Source organism: Zootermopsis nevadensis, unplaced genomic scaffold (assembly GCF_977971745.1).
Source record: "Zootermopsis nevadensis isolate Lab colony 2312 unplaced genomic scaffold, Znev_1.0 Znev_ptg000006l, whole genome shotgun sequence".
In the NCBI taxonomy this organism is placed as follows: Eukaryota; Metazoa; Arthropoda; class Insecta; order Blattodea; family Termopsidae; genus Zootermopsis; species Zootermopsis nevadensis.
In genome coordinates this window covers 10,618,015-10,639,201 of record NW_028259138.1, presented here as the reverse complement: position 1 = coordinate 10,639,201, position 21,187 = coordinate 10,618,015, and the positions used below count along the sequence as shown (strand labels likewise).

The following is a 21,187-nucleotide window of genomic DNA, read 5'->3' as shown; positions in this document are numbered from 1 at the left end:
GGACCAAGAAACCAGTCCTCCACCTTGTTAGACAGGCGTCCAGCACTAACACGCATCTTATACAATTCGTTTGTGGGGGCTAATTAAAGCGGCCAGAGGTGGAGTTACTTTGTGGGGGCGTAAAACGGATTCAGCAGGTTCAGAACACTTTTTTTTTTAAAAAAAAAGTGATGGGTCCTTGGGCTCCACATCAGAAGAGGAACCTTTGATCGGCTGAAGAACCATCGAAATCTGGATAAAGAAGTTATTTTCTCATCTAGACCATGCATGCTACACATCCTGCCCATCTCACCCCCTTGATTTGACAAGATTATTATTCATGAGATGATAAAGTTGCGTCATATTGTGATAAATATATATTTCTTTAAATCTTGTCAGTCTAATCTCAATAAAATTCCTATTAAATATTAAAATATTACCATAATTAACATTTAAATATTTAAAAATATATTAAATGATATTCTCTATCGAAATGTTCGATTTACATTAGAATATCAACATGTCGTGTAAAAAGTGATATTCTAATGTAAATCGAACATTTCGATAGAGAATATCATTTAATATATTTTTAAATATTTAAATGTTAATTATGGTAATATTTTAATATTTAATAGGAATTTTATTGTGATTAGACTGACAAGATTTAAACAATAAACAAAGATTATTATTATTATTTTTTGCGTCAATATCATTAAACAATATCATTTTGTGTCGGCCTACGAAACTAACTGGAACTAATTTGTGTGTAGAATCTTCTTAAACAGGTAATAGTTATTCATCTGAACAAGGGAATTTAACCCGAATATTCAGTGCTAGCCACTGGACCCTTTCTGTGGCAGCGGAATTAAGTATTCTAGAATGCATTTTAATATTATCCTACTATCTACATCTCTAACTCCCAAGCACACACGAAGTGGACCAGGACAAGAACATCGACAAGAATACGAAGATTAATAAATGGAATAAGGAATAAAACACAGAGAAAATAAAATGATCACGATAATCCACTGATGAAAACGGAAACGGGAAAACGGAAATGGGACAACTCTGCGAAGACAGAGGAACTGCTAAAGTTTCCACGCGTGCCGTTTTTCTTAATCTAAAAGCCATCACCGTCCCTGAACGCCGTTCTTATCTTCGGTAGTTGCTAGAGTTGAAGGTAATGCTTCGATCAGCATGCCAAAACTATGTTAATCCTTTTCTCAAGTAAGAGAAAGACATTCCATGGCAGGCTTTTTATTTCTCGTTGCCGTCTAAATTGCCTCTTCCAACTAATAAATACCGACTACCGACACGACGTGGCGAGTGTCACCACAATTAACAAACGAACGGCGTAGGACGGCATTTCTCGCTTCCGCGTTGTTTAAGGAATACCAACCTAACCTTTCTTTTTTTTTGGGGGGGGGGGCACAAACCAAATGTAAGAACATCTACGTTATCACCGAGTCTGCGCAGAATCTAAAGATACAACTGCTAATCAAACCCAAATATGGGTGTAATATGTGATAAAGGCGTACGTTTTCGCGACTTATTCAAAATGATCGGGAAAAACATATTTGCGGGTGCTTCCACTATTTCCCGGTCACAGTTTTGTAACAGCCGGTACATAGATTTTCTACTAGGATTACAAATCTGAGTATAAATATTTACGATGAAGCTTTGATCCAAGGGCTAAAAACCAAGAATCTGGACTTTTTCAAATTATGGATGATATTTTTTTTTTCAACAGGCTATTAGTTTGGAAAAGACTATTTTAATTTACATAGTCTCGCATTTAAATTAATGACGGTCTAAATTTTTGGATCACTGAATGCAACACCTAACATTACAGTCAAATTATATCCAGACCTGAATCGTAAAGAAACGAGAACAATTCTTTCAGTAGCCCAAAGTACGCTAAAAAGGGAGGATCCAAAATTTTATTTTCGCTATCTCTGTTTCATTTATCCCTGACGACCAGGATTTTATCTTTTACTTGGGTTTACATTATTATGTTGCAAGTGGAAAATGTTTCGCGGCCTATATTAGACCTAGAACACGGACCCTTTTGTTCTGACGAAATTTTTAAAACACACTATTGATGGACTTGTTTGGATTCACTAACTAAAACACAATTATATTTGGGATGTTATTATACATTTCTCCAACACATCCGAATTCGGTGAATGGTTAGGTTAGGTTACCTTTGGTTATTTTATTTATTTATTTAGTGTTCTGTCTGACGACAGGTCCATATGAACAGGATCCTTCCATCCTGCTCTCGGCCTGGGACCTGTTCATATACGTTCTTGGCAGATGATCCAGAAGTGGTTTGCCATTGCCTTCTTCTGTGTGTGAATGGAGTAATTGTTGGGATGCCACGGAGAAACCGGGGAAGCCCCCGGAGGAAAACTCCGTGTTGCCTGGACCACGGCCTTGCCCAACACAAGTTATAAATTCAGGCACCGCCGGGAATCGAACCCGAGACCCCAGGATTACAAGGTCAGCGTTCTAACCGCTAGACCACCGTGGCGGTACCTTTGGTTAGTTTAATATAATTTAATTTACGTTGTGTTTTGTGTCAAGTCTGGCTAGCAAAAATAAATCACGTATTTCGACAGAAGTTAGTAATAAATGACGCCATGTAGATACTGGCTAGTTTATACAATTAAGCTTCAATTTTGTTACAGTAATAGATAACTACCAATTTCAACGTTCCCTTCGCGAAGACAATTTCTTCATACTACCCATCCTTGTTTTATATTACTGCCCTACTCTGCTGATACTACATTACGAATAAAAAGTTAGAGAAATAAGGCAGGAAAGTTTTCGCGATCACATAAAACCATCCAAAAGTACAGTGGATAAAGTTAAGTTCTACAAGGAAGTAAAACAGGCCTCTTTCTGCCCCGCCCTCCTACCCGTAAAGTTTTTTTCTCCTCAAAGTTGGTGGGCGGCGACGCTGTAATGTAACGAACGTCATATAACCAACTGATTTTGATTCACTCGTCTATCGATAACTATCGATACTGGCCAGTCGGGCGCCAACATTTGTCCTTCTTCCCATTAGAGATAAAAACTCCCACCGCTTGCAAAGATGTGATTGCAATCTATCAAACACTTAAAAGAAGGGAACTGAGTAGAGATAAAGGACACGTGCTACCGTGCCTATTACAATTGTGGACAACCTGCAAGCCACGAGCCTTATGTGGCCAGATTACCATCACAACATAAACGTAACAGTGCTACCACACTATCTCGTAGCAATACTGTATATTTATGTTCTAAGATTGTTTAACTGCTCAGATGTTTAGCGTTCAATGAGATAATATGACCGTGTACGGAGGACTAATGACTGGGGAGGGGCAGTGTCATAGTTCGGTATTATCCCGTATGAAAACATGAAGGGTTATACGACGTAGCCTAACACCCAGGAAGAAAATGGTGTGAACTTTTAAGCAACTTTCGTTTTCAATAAATATTAACATTGTTTTCTGGGTCGAGGTGGCGACATTAAAGCTGATTTTCATTCAGCGATCTCTGCCGGAAACGGATATCATGTCTAAATTTTCAAGGTTTACTTGCATCGATAACTACTGGGATCTTTCCATGAATTATCCCCTCCCGAATCTCCAAAAGCAATTTCAAACGTATGTTTGCTCGTGACGCACCATAATATATCACAAGTAGCAACATCTGTTGGACACTTTGAAAATTAATGTACATAGTTCCAAGAGAGTCCGCTAGAGAGCAAACGTTTCTTGAAGGTAGACTTCTATACAAACTTTCTCTTTAGTTATTGTTCATCAAGTGTTTAACATAATCCCATATTCTTTTTTCGTAATATCAGTGTGTGACGTAATATATTAGTACTGCAAATTACAAATATTATTTTGTTCACATCCCTTCAACTGGCGGAACTAATGCCAATGGAACGAAACTTGTAAATCCAAAGATTACAATACAATGTCGACCTGACGAACTTCGTCAACCGTTGCCAACTTTTCTGGGAAGGACTGATTTTTTGAGCTAACTCTTAACCAAAAGTAAAATGGCAAATTGTAATGTAGATCTTACAATGAATCCAGAAATCCTTCCATCAGTCAAAAAAGAAGAGGCGTTCAACGAATTTTATACCGAAGTAAGACATAAACTGCAATTGTCTTATTACAGGCTAGACCTGTAAGCCATTATCAACGCTCAAATGTTTGGAATTTCAAATTATTGTAGGTTATGAGAAAATCTGGCAGCCAACAAAAGTAATGCACAGATGTTTCCATGTAAATTAACGGCTAATTAAAGCTGAAGGAAACTGGGAGAAAAACAATTTAGTATACATTTTTCATTCATCTTTTAGGTCAAGGAGATAGAAAAACGTGATTCAGTTTTGACACCTAAACAGCAAATTGACAGGTTGCTTCGTCCAGGATCAACATATTTCAACCTGAATCCATTTGAAGTTTTGCAGGTTGACCCTGACGCCCCTCTAGATGAAGTTAAAAAGAAGTACAAACGGGTAAAAGTGTAACATATCTCAAATATAAAATAATGCATGTAACAGGGTTCTTTCTCAAATAGTCAGCTTATTTTCATACTGTTTACCATCAATTTTAATAGTATTTACATTTTCCTGTTTATTATCAGAAATCGTTTAGTCGTGTCCACATGCACACAGCATACCTTTGTGGAGAGATTGCTAGGATAATGCAAAATTTGGAAATCTTCTGTTATGTATAGATTTTTCAGTGAACTTTACCCAGACTTGATGTAGACATGAGCCCTAGGTAATACTGATTCCCTGTAGAGGTAAATTTTTACTCTGAATCATTTGTTTAGGCCTGGGAAATGGCTGTTTATGTTTTAAATATTTTCTTTGTGCTTTAGCCTAACACAGTTTGGTATAAATGTATTGCACGTTGGACATAATTATATACAGCAGTAAGACCTTTTTGTGCTTTTCTTTTTGCCAGCTTTCCATTTTAGTGCATCCAGATAAAAATCAAGATGATCCGGACCGAGCACAGCAATCATTTGAAAGTTAGTAATAAAAGTGTCATATTATTGCTTCTGAAAAATATTATTTTCTTGATGGAGTGCATATTATTTAAGGAAACAATTCTAAACAATTTCAGTAATCAACAAAGCTTGGAAAACACTTGAAAATGAAGAGACAAGAACGAAGTGTTTGGATGTGATAGAGGAAGCAAAAGCTCGGACTGATCATATGGTGAGATAGATACAATAATCTCCATTTAGCACAGCATGTTTTTAAGTAACCCACAAAACAAAGAGTATAATAAACTTCTCGCTGAATTGTAATAAGTGCTCACATATTAAAATTATAACAGCACTTGTGCTGGATCTGCCAGGTAATTACTTACTTTAGCTTCAGCTTTCATTTTTACGTTGTTTGGCATTTACTTTTAGGGTATAAAGCAAACTACTCACCTTTGTCTAGTCCTGAGAAGATTGTGTGGGGCTATACATTCACTCCTCCATATGTATTTTACATTTCATGTAAACAGTTGTTCTTACGATACCCGAGTGATATCTATTGGTGGTGCTTTTACACATTCAGATTCCAAGTTCACACCTGTAGATCTGTAACAAACAATTAGGAACATTATTGCTTAAAAACAAAGTATACTTAATCAGAAAGTGATGTATCATGCAGGATGTTACAATTTAAATAAATTATAACTTTGAAATGAATGAATTTGTGGATATTATATGAAGCACATTATGTTGCCTGGTTCATTTTCCGTCATCTTCCGTTCATGGGGCAGGGTAAAAATGGCAGATTTCACCAGCAGGGTGCAACATGTGTTGTGATTTGGAGAATTGCATTCTGTGACCACTTGTAGCAGCTGTATTGAGCACATATAAAAATATAAATTGCAAAACAGATATGAAATTTGCACCAATGTGTTGTTCTTCGTAACGTATCTGCAGCTTTGTTCCTTCGAACATTATTTCTTTAAATTAGGGCCTGTGACTTGCCCTGTCTTTAGTAGAACTAAATTAAATTATAAAAACAGTTCAAATTTAAATGGGAAAGTACTTTAATGTAACAATGTAGCTGAGACTAAAGCAGTAGGTCCCCCTTGCCGACGTATCATCATCATCCTACCGCTCATGGTAGATAGAGTCCAGTTATCACCTCAAAAATTGATTCCTACATCACTGAGGCAGGCAGCAGTCAGGAAGGTGAACTTAATTATAACAGGGGGCATTACCTATAACATATATGTCTTTAGACGTTGTATCAGCAGATCGGATTGTTCTAGTAACTTTATGGCCAGATAGATAATTATTATCTAGGTAAGTGAAAAGCGGAAGAAGTTGAAGCGCGAGGGAAAGGAGCAGCGAGTGGATGAAGACGACCCTGGAAACTATAAACATGCTGTGTACGTGATGACAATGAAGCTGTTTGCTGACATGGAGCGCAAGAGGAGAGACCTCGAGCAGAGAGATATGGAGGAAAGAAAACGCAAAAGAGAACAGGAAATAGAAGAAGAGGAAAAGGCTACTATAGAAAAAGAATGGCAGAAAAATTTTGAGGTAGGAAATGTAAATTGTCCTAGTAGCAATATGAGTGAGTCTGTGTTTGATCAGCAAATGCTGTCAAGTTTCCAAATCCTTATTTGTATTCTGCTCTTTTAAATGGAACCCATTAATATTGCTGCAACACTCTCAAATGTTCCCGTAGGCACAAAAATGGTTGGGGACCACTGATGTAGAATGTCATCTACATATTATTACATGATATAAACTTGTGCCATGTTGTATACAAATATTTATATTCAGGAAATCTTTTGGTTATGTCATGTACAGCTTGAAATTTTTTTAAAAATTTTATGCTATCTGGCAAATGTATACATATAAGTTGTTTATTTCAGGAATCAAGACAAAACAGAGTAAACAGCTGGAAGGCATTCCAGGCTGGAAGTTCAGGGAATACAAAAAGTAAGAACAAGAAGATTCGTGGCAGTTTCAAGCCGCCGAAACATAAGGCGGAGTCGAGGTAACTGACGGTGTTCTTGCCAAGAGATAGACGGCGTGGGTGTTGCACGTCCATCGTGGTTTTGTCCAGTTTGATTCTGTATACTGCCATTGTGTGTGGTGGTCACATGTTTTTCAGAAGCAAGCATAATTCAGACTTTCAAATTATGGATACATCTTCACTTCAATGCCAGTGTTATAAAATTGTGAAATTTGACTTTGTTGAGAGACAAACTATAGAAAACGAGGAAGTTGTCGTGAAGGAACTAATTTGGTTTCTTTCTGTAGTTACATGGACATTAGATACATAGAGCTGCAATCTCACTAAGAATAACACTAAAGTATGGCTGAATTCGACAGACAAGACATTTAGCATGACAATTGAAGACCTAAAAGGAAAAGTTGAATTTTATTGTATATATTTGCAGTGATTACTAACAAAACTGGAAAGTGATCTAAATTCATGTGTGTCAAGGTTTGAAGTTAAAACATTGTTCTTTTCTCTAAACTGCAGAAAAATAAACTAATTTTATAAGTATGTGTCATATCATCCTCCCATACCTCCTATAATGTAACATGCTGTGAACCTGTTTTGTACTACACTACTAATGAAAACAGAATAGGCATACCTCGTTTTATTGCGCTTCGCAGATATTGCATTTTTTTACAAATTGAAGGTTTCTGGCAACCCTGCGTCGAGCAAGTCCATCGGCACCATTTTTCCAACAGCATGTGTTCACTTCGTGTCTCTGTGTCACATTTTGGTAATTCTCGCAATGTTTTTTAGACACTTAATAGACTACAGTTTAGTGTAAACATAACTTTTATATGCACTGGGAAACCAAAAAATTTGTGTGACTCGCTTTATCGCTGTGGTCTGCGACCGAGCCCACAATATCTCCGAGGTATGCCCGTACAAAGTATATCTAGGGAGACGTGTTCTCAGAATAGTCTGTGCACCGTATTGTGATGTACACCACAAAACTTTTCCTATTATTTCTTTTGTTCTGTGGACTAAAATGTTCAGGTAACTCAAAAATATAATTGAAAAACTTACACATTGTAAGCAGTCCACTTATTCCGACTCCTGTCACATTTTCAATGTGCCCATTTTACGTGCATTGTAAGAGATGAGGACATTTTTCAGAACGTTCATATTCCCACATTGAATTCAACACTATAACACAAGACACAAATTGTAACAGATATAATTAATAAAAAATTAAAATTCACAGCACAACAATGCCATGACAGTATTATATGACCTTGATTATGGCTGCTGGTAACTCAAGTCATGGCAATGCAGCACTGTAAACAGAGCTGCATGGTAAGGAGTATTTTTGTATCATGGCCTTGAAGCATCCAATTTTGTGATGTCTTCTATAACTCCATGATACAGAGTGGTCTTGAGCAGTTAATATGTGTTCAGCTGGTCAAGAAATTCTCTGCTTTTATGGAACCCTAAATTTAATACTGTTTTTACAAAAGCCTGCTACTGGACGCTGTCTTGAACCAGCTAAATTCAGACAACACCGTAATTCTTTAAGGTACATTTGATATTGTCCTGTTTACACACAGGTTCCCAAGTGTGAAAACATTATTCCTGACACCAATGTTCCCTCTAATTTATACGATGTCTGTGGAGAAGAAATATTTTCATAAACAGGGAAATAACCAAGCTGCAGATTTTCTTATATTCATATATGCAAATAATCAGTTTTACAAACATTAAGTTATGATTATTATTTTACAGCTTTATTTTTATAAATATTATGAGCAATAAAATGCTGTACTTTCGTCTACTATCAATGAATAAACATATGAAACAGAGGATGGCTGTCTTCTGGGTTGTAGCACATGTAGCCTGGTAGAAGTTTACCAGCGTTTCAGAGGTCCTTGCTGCCTCCATCATCTGGTGTTGAGGGACTTATCACCTTTATGATGGAGGCAGCAAGGACCTCTGAAATGGTGGTATACTTTTACCAGATTACATCAGTCATTATAGTGACTGACTATGGACTGGACGACCGGGGTTCGATCACTGATGGAGGCAGAGGATTTTCCCTCTAGCCTCTGCGGTGAGACCGGCTCTGGGGCCCACCCAGTTTCCTATCCAGTGGGTACCGGGGTCCTCTCCCGGGGGTAGAGCATGACCAGGGCGTGATGCTGACCATTCCTGTCTAGTGCCAAGTTTAAGAATAAGTAGGAGCTATACCTCTTCCCCCCCAAGCATCTACACAGTGTACAGCCTTTTATACAGCACAGCACTACAATCCAGAAGACAGTCATCATCTTACTCACTACCATCAAAACCTCAAATCCTTTATGTACAATTCATCCAGAGCAGTGGTCCCCAACCTTTTGAGAGTTTATGAGATCGTGGCGGGCACCAACCAATTAACAAAGCCAAATTTTCTTTTCTCTGGACAAATAAGGTATGGACACCAAATAATACACAAAACAACACAATGTTTAATGATACAAGAAACCGCGCAATCAAGAATACGTAGTTTTGTAAGTACAATTAATATTACTCAAGTGGGAAGTTAGTGTGATGTTTGGCGCTGCATTTCATCGGCCAGTTTTTCAAATTTGGGAGTGTAGGATGATGTTGCTGCTCGCAAACAATCGTCAAGACGGTCGTCAGTAAGTCGAGATCTGTGCTTTGATTTTATAATGTTCATGGTTGAACGGCCTTCATTATTCAGTATAACCTCTTTCTGTATCAACGCGGGCACCCAAAAAAAGCCTTGGCGGGCGCCACGTTGGGGACCACTGATCCAGAGGCTCTTTTTCTATGGCAGAGTTAATGTACTCTACAAATCCTTGCCATCTTTCAGGATGTATATACTCGGCCACATGATCATGAATGTCCTGTAACCTATACCCTCAATTTTTGATCTTGTGCTTCAGTAAGAATTCATGAAATTCTACCCATTCTTAGGTTTTGTAACTTAATAATGGAATCCATGTGTACTTTTTTTGCTTCAAATACTACTTTTGGTAGTCCTGTTCCTACTCATTCCACATTTTACCATTCAAAGCATATACTTCTTATGACAATCATTTTTTCAATAAATGAATATGTCTCCAGTCTTCACCTTTTGTATTTATTCTGAAGACAGGATTTCTGTTTCAGTGATTTTGGAAAGCCATTCTTTTTTTATCAATGAACAAGATTTCTTCTTTGTGGAGCTTGAAGTTTAATTTCTTTCTCTTTTTGACAGGTTAAGAAGGTTCTAAGTGATGATTCAACCGCCAGGGCGGTCTAGCGGTCAGAACGCTGGGCTTGGAATCCGTGCCCGAATTTATAACTTGTGTTGGGCAAGGCCGTGGTCTAGGCAACACGGAGTTTTCCTCCGGGGGCTTCCCCGGTTTCTCCGTGGCATCCCAACAATTACTCCATTCACACACAGATGAAGGCAATGGCAAACCACTTCACATACTTAATTCCAGACCACTTTTTTCTCTACCATTATTTGTTTTTGTCCATTTTAAAACCAAAGTTTGCCAGCCTTTACTGCTCAATGAATTTTATGTGAATAATTTTCTTTCATCCATGCATAACTATGTTTATCAAGAAAGAAACCAGACAACTGACAATTGACGCTAAATTTGGCTCTATCAGAATTAGCTAGCCACTTCAAGGTTAACACTAAGAATGGTATAAAAAATGTAACTTTCTTTCAGTTGCCTGTGGAGAAATTCTGCCCCCTCTGCCACAGTTATTCTCCAGAAATAGGGGAAGGTATTTAGAAGATGGAGTTTGGATCATATCATGCTGATTACAATTATGCCACCAGAAAATATTAGTGACAATCATATCAAGAAACGCTAGTCAAAAAGTCCTGTTAAATTCAACGAACGATTTCTTTTATTTTGTACATTTACTTTGTAAATTTTGCTATGTAACAAACTGAAGATTACAAATTCATTTTTTGTCATAAGAACATTGGTAAGCACAAGTGGTCCACAAGGAGCTCCAAAATTTGCATCATAAATAAGGCGTAAAAGAGAAAGCTGTTTAATGGTACGTAACAGCACTTGTCAAATTAAACAGTCATCTAGTCTTGTTGCCAAGAATGTGGTCAGTCATGCGTAAGACCCAAATAGTCATAAGAAGTATATTTTTTATCTATGTTGGGAAACTATAATGAGTAATATATATTTATGCAGAGAATGTAATCATTTTTGTAACTAGCATGCCATATATATATAGTGTGTCCACAAAGTCCCTTCAGGGTTTTGAAAAATTGTGGTGCGCAAACAAATTGAGCTAGCCACATGCGGTTTGTGGCAGATTACAGTAAAACTCTGGAAGTTTTTTACTGACCTCAGTAGACCTCGATGTGGGCTCCCTTGGTAGCACGGAGAACGTCCAGACGATATTCGAGCTATTGCCATGTTCTGTGGAGCATGTCCGCTGGAATAGCCGAGATCGCATTCCTGATACGGGTCTTCAGGTCATCAAGTCCGTTAACTGGTGTTCGGAACACATTGCTCTTGACATAACCCCACAGGAAAAAATCCAGTGGTGTTATGTCTGGTGAACGTGGAGGCCAAGGCATTGGACCGTCTCTGCCGATCCATCTTCCTGGAAATGTCCTGTCTAGGTACGCACGTATCTGCAGACCCCAATGAGGTGGAGCACCTTCTTCTAGAGTTTCACTGTAATCTGCCACAAACCGCATGTGGCTAGCTCAATTTATTTGCGTGCCACAATTTTTCAAAACCCCGAAGGGACTTTGTGGACTCACTGTATATAAACACACATTACTGATATACTTTAGAAATATATATATAAGTTTTGTGACTCAAAGTATGAACGTGATGTTTGCATAAAGGATCTTGGAACTGGGTGAATTTACCAGAAATTTTGACATGAACTTTTAGTGTTCTATTTTCATACACTTTAAGGAATTTTAATAATTTATAATAGACACTGCATAAGAATGTTGATTTATTAACTGTTAAATTTATACTTGTAAAATTGTAAATTAACTTAATGTTACATTTCATCTACTTTCATGTACCTTTCCTTCATAACTTTCAGGGAACTCTCCTTCAGAACTGCATGGCTGAGAGCTGTTGAAATTGTATCACATCTGCAAAAACACAGAACATTATCTGTAAAGCTATGTTCCTCATAAATGGGGTAACAATTTTTGTTTTTATAAATATTAACACTTGGATGAGTAAACATACTGGTATATACTGGGATACTTGGACGACCCGTTCTTCAAGTGCCTGAGCACTGCGGGTCCCAACTTTTCGTTAGCTCGATCTATAAACATTCGGTAGGACTCCTTGGACGAGGGATCGGCCCGTCGCAAGGCCTCTACCTGTATGCAGGACAGCACAACACAGGAAAACGTGGACTAACATCCATGGTTTGAGTGGGATTCGAACCCACGGTCCCAGTGACCAAGCGGCACAAGGCCCACGCCTCAGACAGCGTGGCCACTGCGGACACCATACTGGTATATGAATGCATAAATGAGAGGGGTTGGGGGTAACAGCGCATGTACTGACATGTTTAGTTTTAAGATATCCATCACATGGTAATATCACTGGTTATTCATTGAACCAAATTTGAGATTTTAATTTCTCTCCTGCTTACAAAATAAAACAAAGTAGCAGCTGTGGTAGATGAGATGGGTGTGACATGTAACATGGAATTTCTTGGCTAGCTGAGTGTTTGTAAGATTTTCTAAGGTCCTTTAGAGTAATGTCTGGAATATATCTTTAAACTGGCCACAAATGCTCTCTCCCCTTCTCTTACTTCCAGCCCAAAATGCATAATAACCTTATATTTCATTAAATAATGTACAAACCACTGCAATAAACACAGTACCTGATTTGTGCTTCAGCAATACTTGTCACAGTATTCTGAATCTCTGATATTTCTTGACGTGTTTTAGAGTAGACGGCCTCTTGTTCAGAGGTTGCACCACACATCTTATCTAGCATCTTACTGTTTTCACATAACACATTCTTGAGACTACCTAAAAGCAAAGAAATGAAAACCACTGATGTGACCCATTTTACATTGATCAAGTTACTACTAGTAGATATGAATGTATAAAGCCCCATAACAATTTTACGCATTAAATTAAAGTCCATCACTACTATGAAACCAAAACATTTCACGCATCTACCATGTCACTACACACTTTTCTAGTTATGTCAATGAAAGTTACAAGAACCTTATCCGTTTTGTTCTTTTGTTATTAATTTTGCTATTTCTCTTTTTTCCATACTGATGACACTCCTTGAAGGACCACCTCATTTTCCCTCATAGAACCTTCTAATCGCCAAGGTGGTCTAGCGGTTAGAATGCTGGGCTTGTAATACTGGGGTCCCGGGTTCGATTCCTGGAAGTGCTCAGATTTACAACTTTTGTTGGGCAAGGCAGTCGTGGTCCAGGCATCACGGAGTTTTCCTCCGGGGTTTCTCCGTGGCATCCCAACAATTACTCCACTTTCATCATCATCTTGTAAAAAGGGGGTCACAGCAGGAGCGTTAAATGTCGCTGTCCCGGTCGAACCCATGTACTGATGGGTCGTGAATCCTGCTAACCACCAATGCACACCATGCTGAATGGTGTGTAATGGATACGAGAAGAAGAAAACCTTCTCTATCTGTTAAGAGAGATTCATTTGGCCTCTTGAAGTCATCACCAAAATCATTATTATCAAGTACTGGTACTGTTCTGTGGCACTTAGAGCAATGTTTAAAATATGGTTTAAGCTAGAGGTCAGAATGTTTCTCAGCTTGCTCAAAAGTTGTTTTTTGTGGTACCTTTGCTGGTTTGTGAATATTCCATATATCAAAGCAGTTTCTCCTTACTTTATTCTCAAAACAACCAATATGAATTTGCTCTTCTTACTAACATGACTGTATCTTCCATCTTTCTAGAAGTCTCATGGTTGGAACTTTGGTGAATTAACAAAGGCATTGTAGACAAATTTGTATGCATAAACTATGTTTAATATTAAATTTGTTGGTGAGTTTACGATCTTCATACAAAATTTCACACGACTTGCTCCAATACTTCATTAGTTATTGATACAAAACAGTTACACACTAAATTATTTTGCAGCCTACATTTTGTATTTTGCAATCCGAACAAATTTGACGTTAACAAAAGCCGCCTAAATTTTGATAATCCAACACATTTTAGGACACTACATTAAATGGAATTAACATCATTACTACCACTGCCATTTTAGTGTCACTGATGGTAGAAAATTAAAAAAATTCAAAGGTGGCTTGACCTCTAGTAGGATGATATTTATACCACATTTGTCAGATGGTTCAAAATTTATTGAGAGGCATAGATTCATGGACATAATTATATCAAAGCCTTTCCTTACTAAATAAAGAATATAGGCTATAAGTCACACTTGGGCTTTTGGTAGCTTAGAAACTGCTGTTTCTTTTACAAATGGAAGATGTGTTTCTACTTACAGGCACTTTCTTCAGCTTGGAATCCTTTAACAGGCAGTCCACAGTCTAATGCATTTTTTAACTTGTCCATGCTTTTCAACCCATCTGTCACAAAGTCTGGAACAAATAAAGGCACCACATCACCCCATTAAGTTCTGAGGGCATGTAAAAAAAATTCTACTGCAGTGCGTTAAGAACTATTATGTTGAGTTGAGCAAAAATGTTGTGACTAAATGCAAACCTCAATGTTCACAAAGGGTAGCAAAAGTTCTAGGATTAATCTCTGGCTAGGATGACAAATTTCAAAGCTCAAAATAATATTCCACTTTATTATAATATTCAAGTATAGCGAAACTCAGGGGGTTCAGAGGTAAGAAAAGAAGTTCCAATCAATATTCAAACATATTTTCCCTGCATCATCAGAGAAGCCATTGAAATAATAAAACACCCTCCCTTGAACTTTAACCACGATACTGGGAACGACCCGTTCTTCAAGTGCCTGAGCACTGCGGGTCTCAACTTTTCATTCGCTCGATCTATAGACATTTGGTAGGACTCCTTGGACGAGGGATCGGCCCGTCGCAAGGCCTCTACCTGTACACAGGACAGCACGACACAGAAAGACGCAGACAAACATCCGTCTTGAGTGGGATTCGAACCCACGGTCCCAGCAACCAAGCGGCACAGGGTCCGCGCGGCCACTTGTGACCCCACTTTAACCACGAAGACAGTACAATCATCTTAGCCTCAAATTAATTTAAACATTTTCATTTTATAAGTTGTAGTTCATAGTACACGTGAATTTTCACACTATAATGGGACCAGTGACCCCAAGGCAGGCAGACACAGAAAATCACTTGGGAGTTAATAACTAAGAATAAATCAGACTAAAAAAGGGGTAGGCCTCAGAAATTTATAGATAGAATAGGATGGTAGACTGAACTGTTTTATCCTTTGGTGTCAGTAACTGTGTGTTACATTTAAGACAGTTCTGTGAAGGATGGGTGTGTTTTTCAATGTGAGTAACTGCAAGCAGTGTCTGCTTGTAATGAAGAATTACCATCATTTCCAAGTATTAACTTTGTTACATTTTTTATAGATTTATTAGATATCATTACATCATGAGTTTGTCCTTTAGCCTGGTGATGAGGCATGAACAAATACTTAGTTTTCTCTGCATCAACTTCTAGATAATGCAACTTGAAACACTGTATAATCTGAAACACAGCTCAAGTTTCAGTACCAATACCACCCAGAGATCATGCTTATAAAATTAAAAAGTAGTCTTCAGTAGGTTTGAGCTGTCCTGATAAAATAACCGAAATGCACGTATGCTTTTTGAAAATTTAAAATCAGTTAGTACCTTGATTTTGATTATAATATGGCTCCAAGATTTAGAAATATTAAAATCAGATTAGACTGTATAAACAACTAAATTTGATAACTTACCCATGAGAGGTCCAAGTTTTTCTTTCTCACGTCTAAGCAGCTCCCTCTGTTGGGACAGGTATTTAATTTCTTCACAGCGTTTTTTAAGGGCTGCCAGGTGATCACGTTTACTTTCCACTTCAGACAGCAAGGCCAGTTTCTGGTTCTTTAACAGGACAATAAAAAACTTAATTACATGAGTTTAAGGATTTAGCAATGAAATATGTGGCTAGGAAAAGCCGGATCACATGTTAAGCAGTGACACAGTCAACAAAGGTTAAGGTCAAATCACTTGGATTAAAATAAATTCCTGAGCTTTTCCTATAGAAATGTCATCTCCCTTTTACCTTTATACAGTAAAACCCCTCTAGTTGGACACCCCTTTATATTGGACACTTTTAATTGGAACCGGCGGATATCCTATAATTTTAAATGTCCAGAACACTCTATATCTTGAACACCCCGTTTGTTGTAAGTTGGACAGGTTCATGCACTTAACTTCGATGCTTTTCAGGGAATTTTTTTCAGTTGCATATTTTTTTATTTTGAATTTCTGACTTACGAATGCCTCGTCTCTGGAGGATTATCTTGAGGACATTGCACCCATCATTGGAATGCATTGCAAGTGTTTAACTATTCTTTTGCTGAATCCTTAACTGGACTACAGTATTGCAGACGACACAGTTTTAACTCCGCTTGCATTTGAGTTCAGACTGCGTTAACTGAAATGGAATTTTTCTTTTTGCGATGGGGAAGCGAAAATTGGTGGATTTAACTTTAGAAAATGTTATTGAGGCTGGGGTTTAATGTGCAATGCATGGGAGTGGGCTTCAAAAGATTATTATTAATACTATTGTCATTAATTCTTAATTCAAGTAAGCCTAGAGTAGTCAGTGTATGTAAGTAAATAGATTATGTTGTGATTAGACCACAATCTGATTTTTCTCTTTCCCTCTATCTTGGACACCTTTGTAAGTTGGACACATTTTCGTGGAACCCCAAGTGTCCAACTTAGAGAGGTTTTTCTGTATATCAAATGTAACAGACTTCACTTCCATATTGGCAAACACCAAGTTGTCATGGAAAAGGTCAAGCTGGATCCATGGGGCAGCTAGCTTTCTGGACCCACAAAGCAGGCTCAACAGTAGGATGGGTGACTTTAATGTGGTTTAAAAGCAGCTTGCTGGGGAACTACTAAAAAGAAAAACGATCCTTGCCTCATTTTCAGCTGATACATCTGACAATGTCTTCTCTTGTAATTTGGTTGTTGCCACGGACAGCAAATATATATTATGAGCGTGTTCCAGGTCTTCGAAAGACACCGTCACTTTCTGTAAAAAGATAAATTACTTTTGATGATAAAATGCATATTGTGACTGTAATCCAGATCATCCTATGGTACTCACTTCCTGCAAAAAGAAACACTTATTTTGGGGTTGAAATTATACTATGAGTGCATTCAAGGTCATCTTGAGATACCATACATACTGAAACAAGGAACATAACTTTTGAAGATCAAATGTCCTTTTTAATGTATTATAATATAAAATAATAACATGGCAGCTGCATATATATACAGAGTGAGTCAGAAGTATGTTTACAAAATTCTAAGAAGTCGCTGACTCACACAAGTAGGTCTTGCTGCAAGTGGCCTTGGGAATGAGAACTGAGAAATGAGGAGGAAATAAAGATTAGGAAGAGACAGACGCTGTAAGCGAACTAACACAAGCACACATTTGTCCTGATGTTACCTTCCTCACATCTTTGCTGGATGTGCTATCTGACCCACTGGCATTGGTACTTATACAACTTATGTTGGATATACTGAGGTGTGACTGTGTCAACGGGGCATCAGGTATCTTGGGTGTTGACGTCACTTTCAGTTGTGTTTTAGTTGTGGGGTTATTCTTGATCCTATGAAATAAAGATACATCTCAACTTACTAACCACACAGACAAACATGTACGTAAATGTAAGGGATGTAGCACTTAGTTCATACTGTCTGTACCTTCTGTTGGCATCTCTACAAGCCTGCAGTCTGGTTAGTACTATCTATTCTCTCAATCACATAATTTTATGTACTATATCTTTCATACAAATTTTGTCTTCTTAAAATATTAAATTATCCGCTGTTTTGAAACTTAAAAATTTCAACAGAAATTTTATACATTTCACTGAATGTAAACCATTTATGTAAGGTCTGTTGACTTTTTTTTTAGGCTACAAAATTCAACATGAACATTATTTAACACAAACTTTTTAAAATGTGAATGTAGGCAATATTATGTGGAGGATTCAATGATCACCTCTTATGCTACTCCAGCTGAAGAAGAAACAGCAGGGTCAAAGCAGTACAATATGGCTGACAAACAAATTCATTTTGTGACAAGTGAATTATGCCAGAAGAAAGTTCATGAGATTATTTAAAACAAATAATAACTTTTAAGTATAAAAATCTTAGCTCAAAATGAAGCTCATGTGTGACTTTCAGCCTTGATCATTTAGTCAGTTCATAAAATGTAATACATTACTACATATTAATGTTAAGGAAAAACTGGCAAATTTCTATCTATAATAACTAACACTGGAAGCAGTACTATCTGTCTCATGTGAGATCAATTCTTCTATGTTCTCCATATGATATGTAGCAGATGTATGATGCAAGTACTTTAATACATTCTAGGACTAATGCGCCATAATGGATTAAGTTGGTCCATACAGTAATCTGGACTTTGCCCTTTCATAACACAAAAAATTGTTTACCCAGTCACATATAGAATTAATGCACTGAACAGCAGCCCTCTGGAGATGCTCACATGGGCATTGACAAAATATTTACTAGAAGAAGTCACCCAAAAAATTCCTGAACAGCAATTTGGCTTTATGCCCGGCAGATTCACTAAATAGATATGATTAGAAATCTTCTATATGACTCTTCTGGGTTGTGACACCATGTGGAGTCAAAGGTAGATATCAGGTATCCTCTTATGATTCCACACAGCATCACAAACCAGAAGAACATCATCATCCTAGATAATATAACAACAAAAAATTGTATGCAGGATTTACAAACTTCACCAAAGATTCTGACATCAACATGGCACACTCATAAGGCACTAAATTCTTTGTGTAGACAAACAGTGTGCTACAGGACAACTCAATATTATTCAGCATCATCACATTAAAAGCTATTCCATCCCTTGAGAATAATATAGTCATCACTACCACAATTCAAGTAAATCTCCAAAATGGTATACAGAACCTGGGTACATGGACAAACAGGAAACTTAACATAAAGAAAAGGAAGACAAAAATAGTGTAATTCAGGTGGAAGAAATAATAACAGATGACAGAATTTACTGTGATGGTAAAAAACTGGAATCATTTCCAAGCTTTAAGCATTTGGACTTCACATTGCAAACTACAGGAACTACATCTTCGATACATGTCACCAAATTACGTATAGCAGCTATTTGGGCAATGCATAGCATTGACAAAATGGAAAATCTCTCATCAAACACCACGTTCTTTCTTCACGGAAAATGTATAATACTATATCCCACACAACACATGCATGTCCCTCTAAGAAGCGAAGGCTGCTATGGGTACCACCTAGATTCACGGGAGAAACGAGTCAACTCCATCACATATAACATGCAATTACACACAGCGAATTTCGTACTTTGTTATTATTAAAACTAATTATGAACATACTTATAAGCTGCACTAGTACGAACGTGCTTCTTCATTCCTCTAACAGTTATCAGTCCTGTAACTCCAGCACGATTATAATGTTCCAATTTTAAAAAGTTTACTCTTACATCAAACCCAAATGCAACAACGTAACCTACAAATTCCCTCCTGCACTTCACATTTTCCCGCTATTTCTTTCACCTCACGGAATAGGAAATCTGATTCCCAGGAACTTCCCTACAATATTTTTTAATCAATTGTAAGCTAATAATGACAGCACAAAGTAATTTATAATTTCAATAGATAATTTTCCTTTGAATTTTTAATAAGTTTATCCATATCGTGTTCCTATTCAGTGCTGAACATGTTCTTATCTTTATTAATGTATGTTATTCCGCCATTCATCATAATTTTTTATCTTTATATTTAACATGAGAATTGATTAATTTAATCTTACTAATCAAAATTATAGTCTGATGAGTTCAAAACTAAAGGAAATAAGTAACGAATACTTAAGAAACTTTTTAAATAACAGAGTCTGCGGCTAAAACAATTTTGTTACTGCTCTATCAATACCAACTGTAAAGCCACTGCCATTCCATTGATCAACAAGTTTATCAGGATGTGGAATAGGATATCATAATAATACAACACATACAAATACATATTCAGAATTTTGTTAAGATTTCACCTAAAATAAATATTTCACATATACAAAGTCCATACATAACATGCATCTCAATGATATTCATTGGATAGTTACGTCATAACTTACGTCACTACCATCTGTTAACACGTCTATACAGCTGCGCCCCTATAGGGCTATATGGAAACGAGAATAGCATACTATAAACGACGGTACTCAGTCGGCAAGATGGCAAACTAGTATTCCACATCAATTTTTTCTCTCCCAGTCCCGTTTATAACCATAATTTCAACCATAGTAATAAAAATAATTGAGATGTAGAAATTCCGGTTGGAATAAAAAATGCAAAGACTGCATCTATTTAGTGTCGATTTTCAATTCAATCAATATTTGAAAGGTTTTAAGTCATTCTGTATGCAATGTTTATCTTAGATCTGTAAGAAAGATGCAATATAAAGGACAAACCTTGTAAAATTTTGAACAGTAGAATTAGTGGCTAAGTTACTGTTTGTTGTACCAGAATATCTGGACCTAAAGTAGGAAGTGGCAACGGAATTAAGAAAATTACATAATGAGATGCTTCATAACATGTACGTACTATTCGCCCGTTCCTTAGAGTTAACAGTAAAACTGGATTGGGAATGTAAAATGTGCAAGACGTGAGCACGGAACAGATCAGAAATTTCTACAACATTTAAGTAAGAAAAAGAAAAACGTTTTGGAAATCGAGATATAAATGGGAGGAAAATGTTAAACAAGTTCTTGAAGAAACAGATTTGATGATGTGACCTGAAGTAGCTCAGGATAGACACCTCTGATACACTCTTCTGAACATGATAATGAACATTCGAGTTCCATAAAATATGAGTAATTTCATGAATGCCTAAGCGATTATCAACTTGCTCTACGGAGTTAACATCAAAGTAGTACGAAAAATTATAATCAATAAAATCATTTAGCAATATTTCTCGAAATAATTAGTTTTTTTAT

At 37.1% G+C, this 21,187-nt stretch overlaps 3 protein-coding genes across 5 annotated transcripts in view; 1 reads left to right on the top strand and 2 right to left on the bottom strand.

Annotated features, from left to right (window-relative positions):
• Positions 1–5,662, bottom strand: part of foxo (forkhead box, sub-group O) — a 294,124-nt gene extending 288,462 nt beyond the window's left edge. The window contains exon 1 of the mRNA XM_087343679.1: positions 5,428–5,662. The gene's annotated coding sequence lies outside the window, so the exon portion shown is untranslated. The remainder of the gene's footprint in view (positions 1–5,427) is intronic.
• On the top strand, positions 3,816–7,519 carry LOC110834526 (dnaJ homolog subfamily C member 8). The gene is made up of 6 exons (XM_022073767.2): positions 3,816–4,120; positions 4,337–4,495; positions 4,950–5,016; positions 5,112–5,206; positions 6,301–6,540; positions 6,879–7,519. The coding sequence occupies exons 1-6, from the start codon at positions 4,031–4,033 to the stop codon at positions 7,005–7,007; spliced, it is 780 nt and encodes a 259-aa protein (XP_021929459.1). The 5' UTR covers positions 3,816–4,030; the 3' UTR covers positions 7,008–7,519.
• A 4,400-nt stretch (positions 7,520–11,919) lies between these two features.
• Positions 11,920–20,081, bottom strand: LOC110834528 (uncharacterized). 3 transcript variants are annotated; one of them, XM_022073771.2, is made up of 7 exons: positions 19,573–20,081; positions 17,610–17,772; positions 17,076–17,189; positions 15,880–16,024; positions 14,452–14,547; positions 12,836–12,986; positions 11,920–12,086 (listed from the first exon to the last, which is right to left on the bottom strand). In XM_022073771.2, the coding sequence occupies exons 1-7, from the start codon at positions 19,605–19,607 to the stop codon at positions 11,990–11,992; spliced, it is 801 nt and encodes a 266-aa protein (XP_021929463.1). In that variant the 5' UTR covers positions 19,608–20,081; the 3' UTR covers positions 11,920–11,989. The 3 variants fall into 3 exon arrangements, with proteins under 3 accessions (XP_021929463.1, XP_021929461.1, XP_087199804.1); XM_022073769.2 differs by lacking the exon at positions 19,573–20,081 and adding an exon at positions 19,471–19,519; XM_087343678.1 differs by lacking the exon at positions 19,573–20,081 and adding an exon at positions 19,219–19,409.
• Between the last annotated feature and the right edge of the window lie 1,106 nt (positions 20,082–21,187).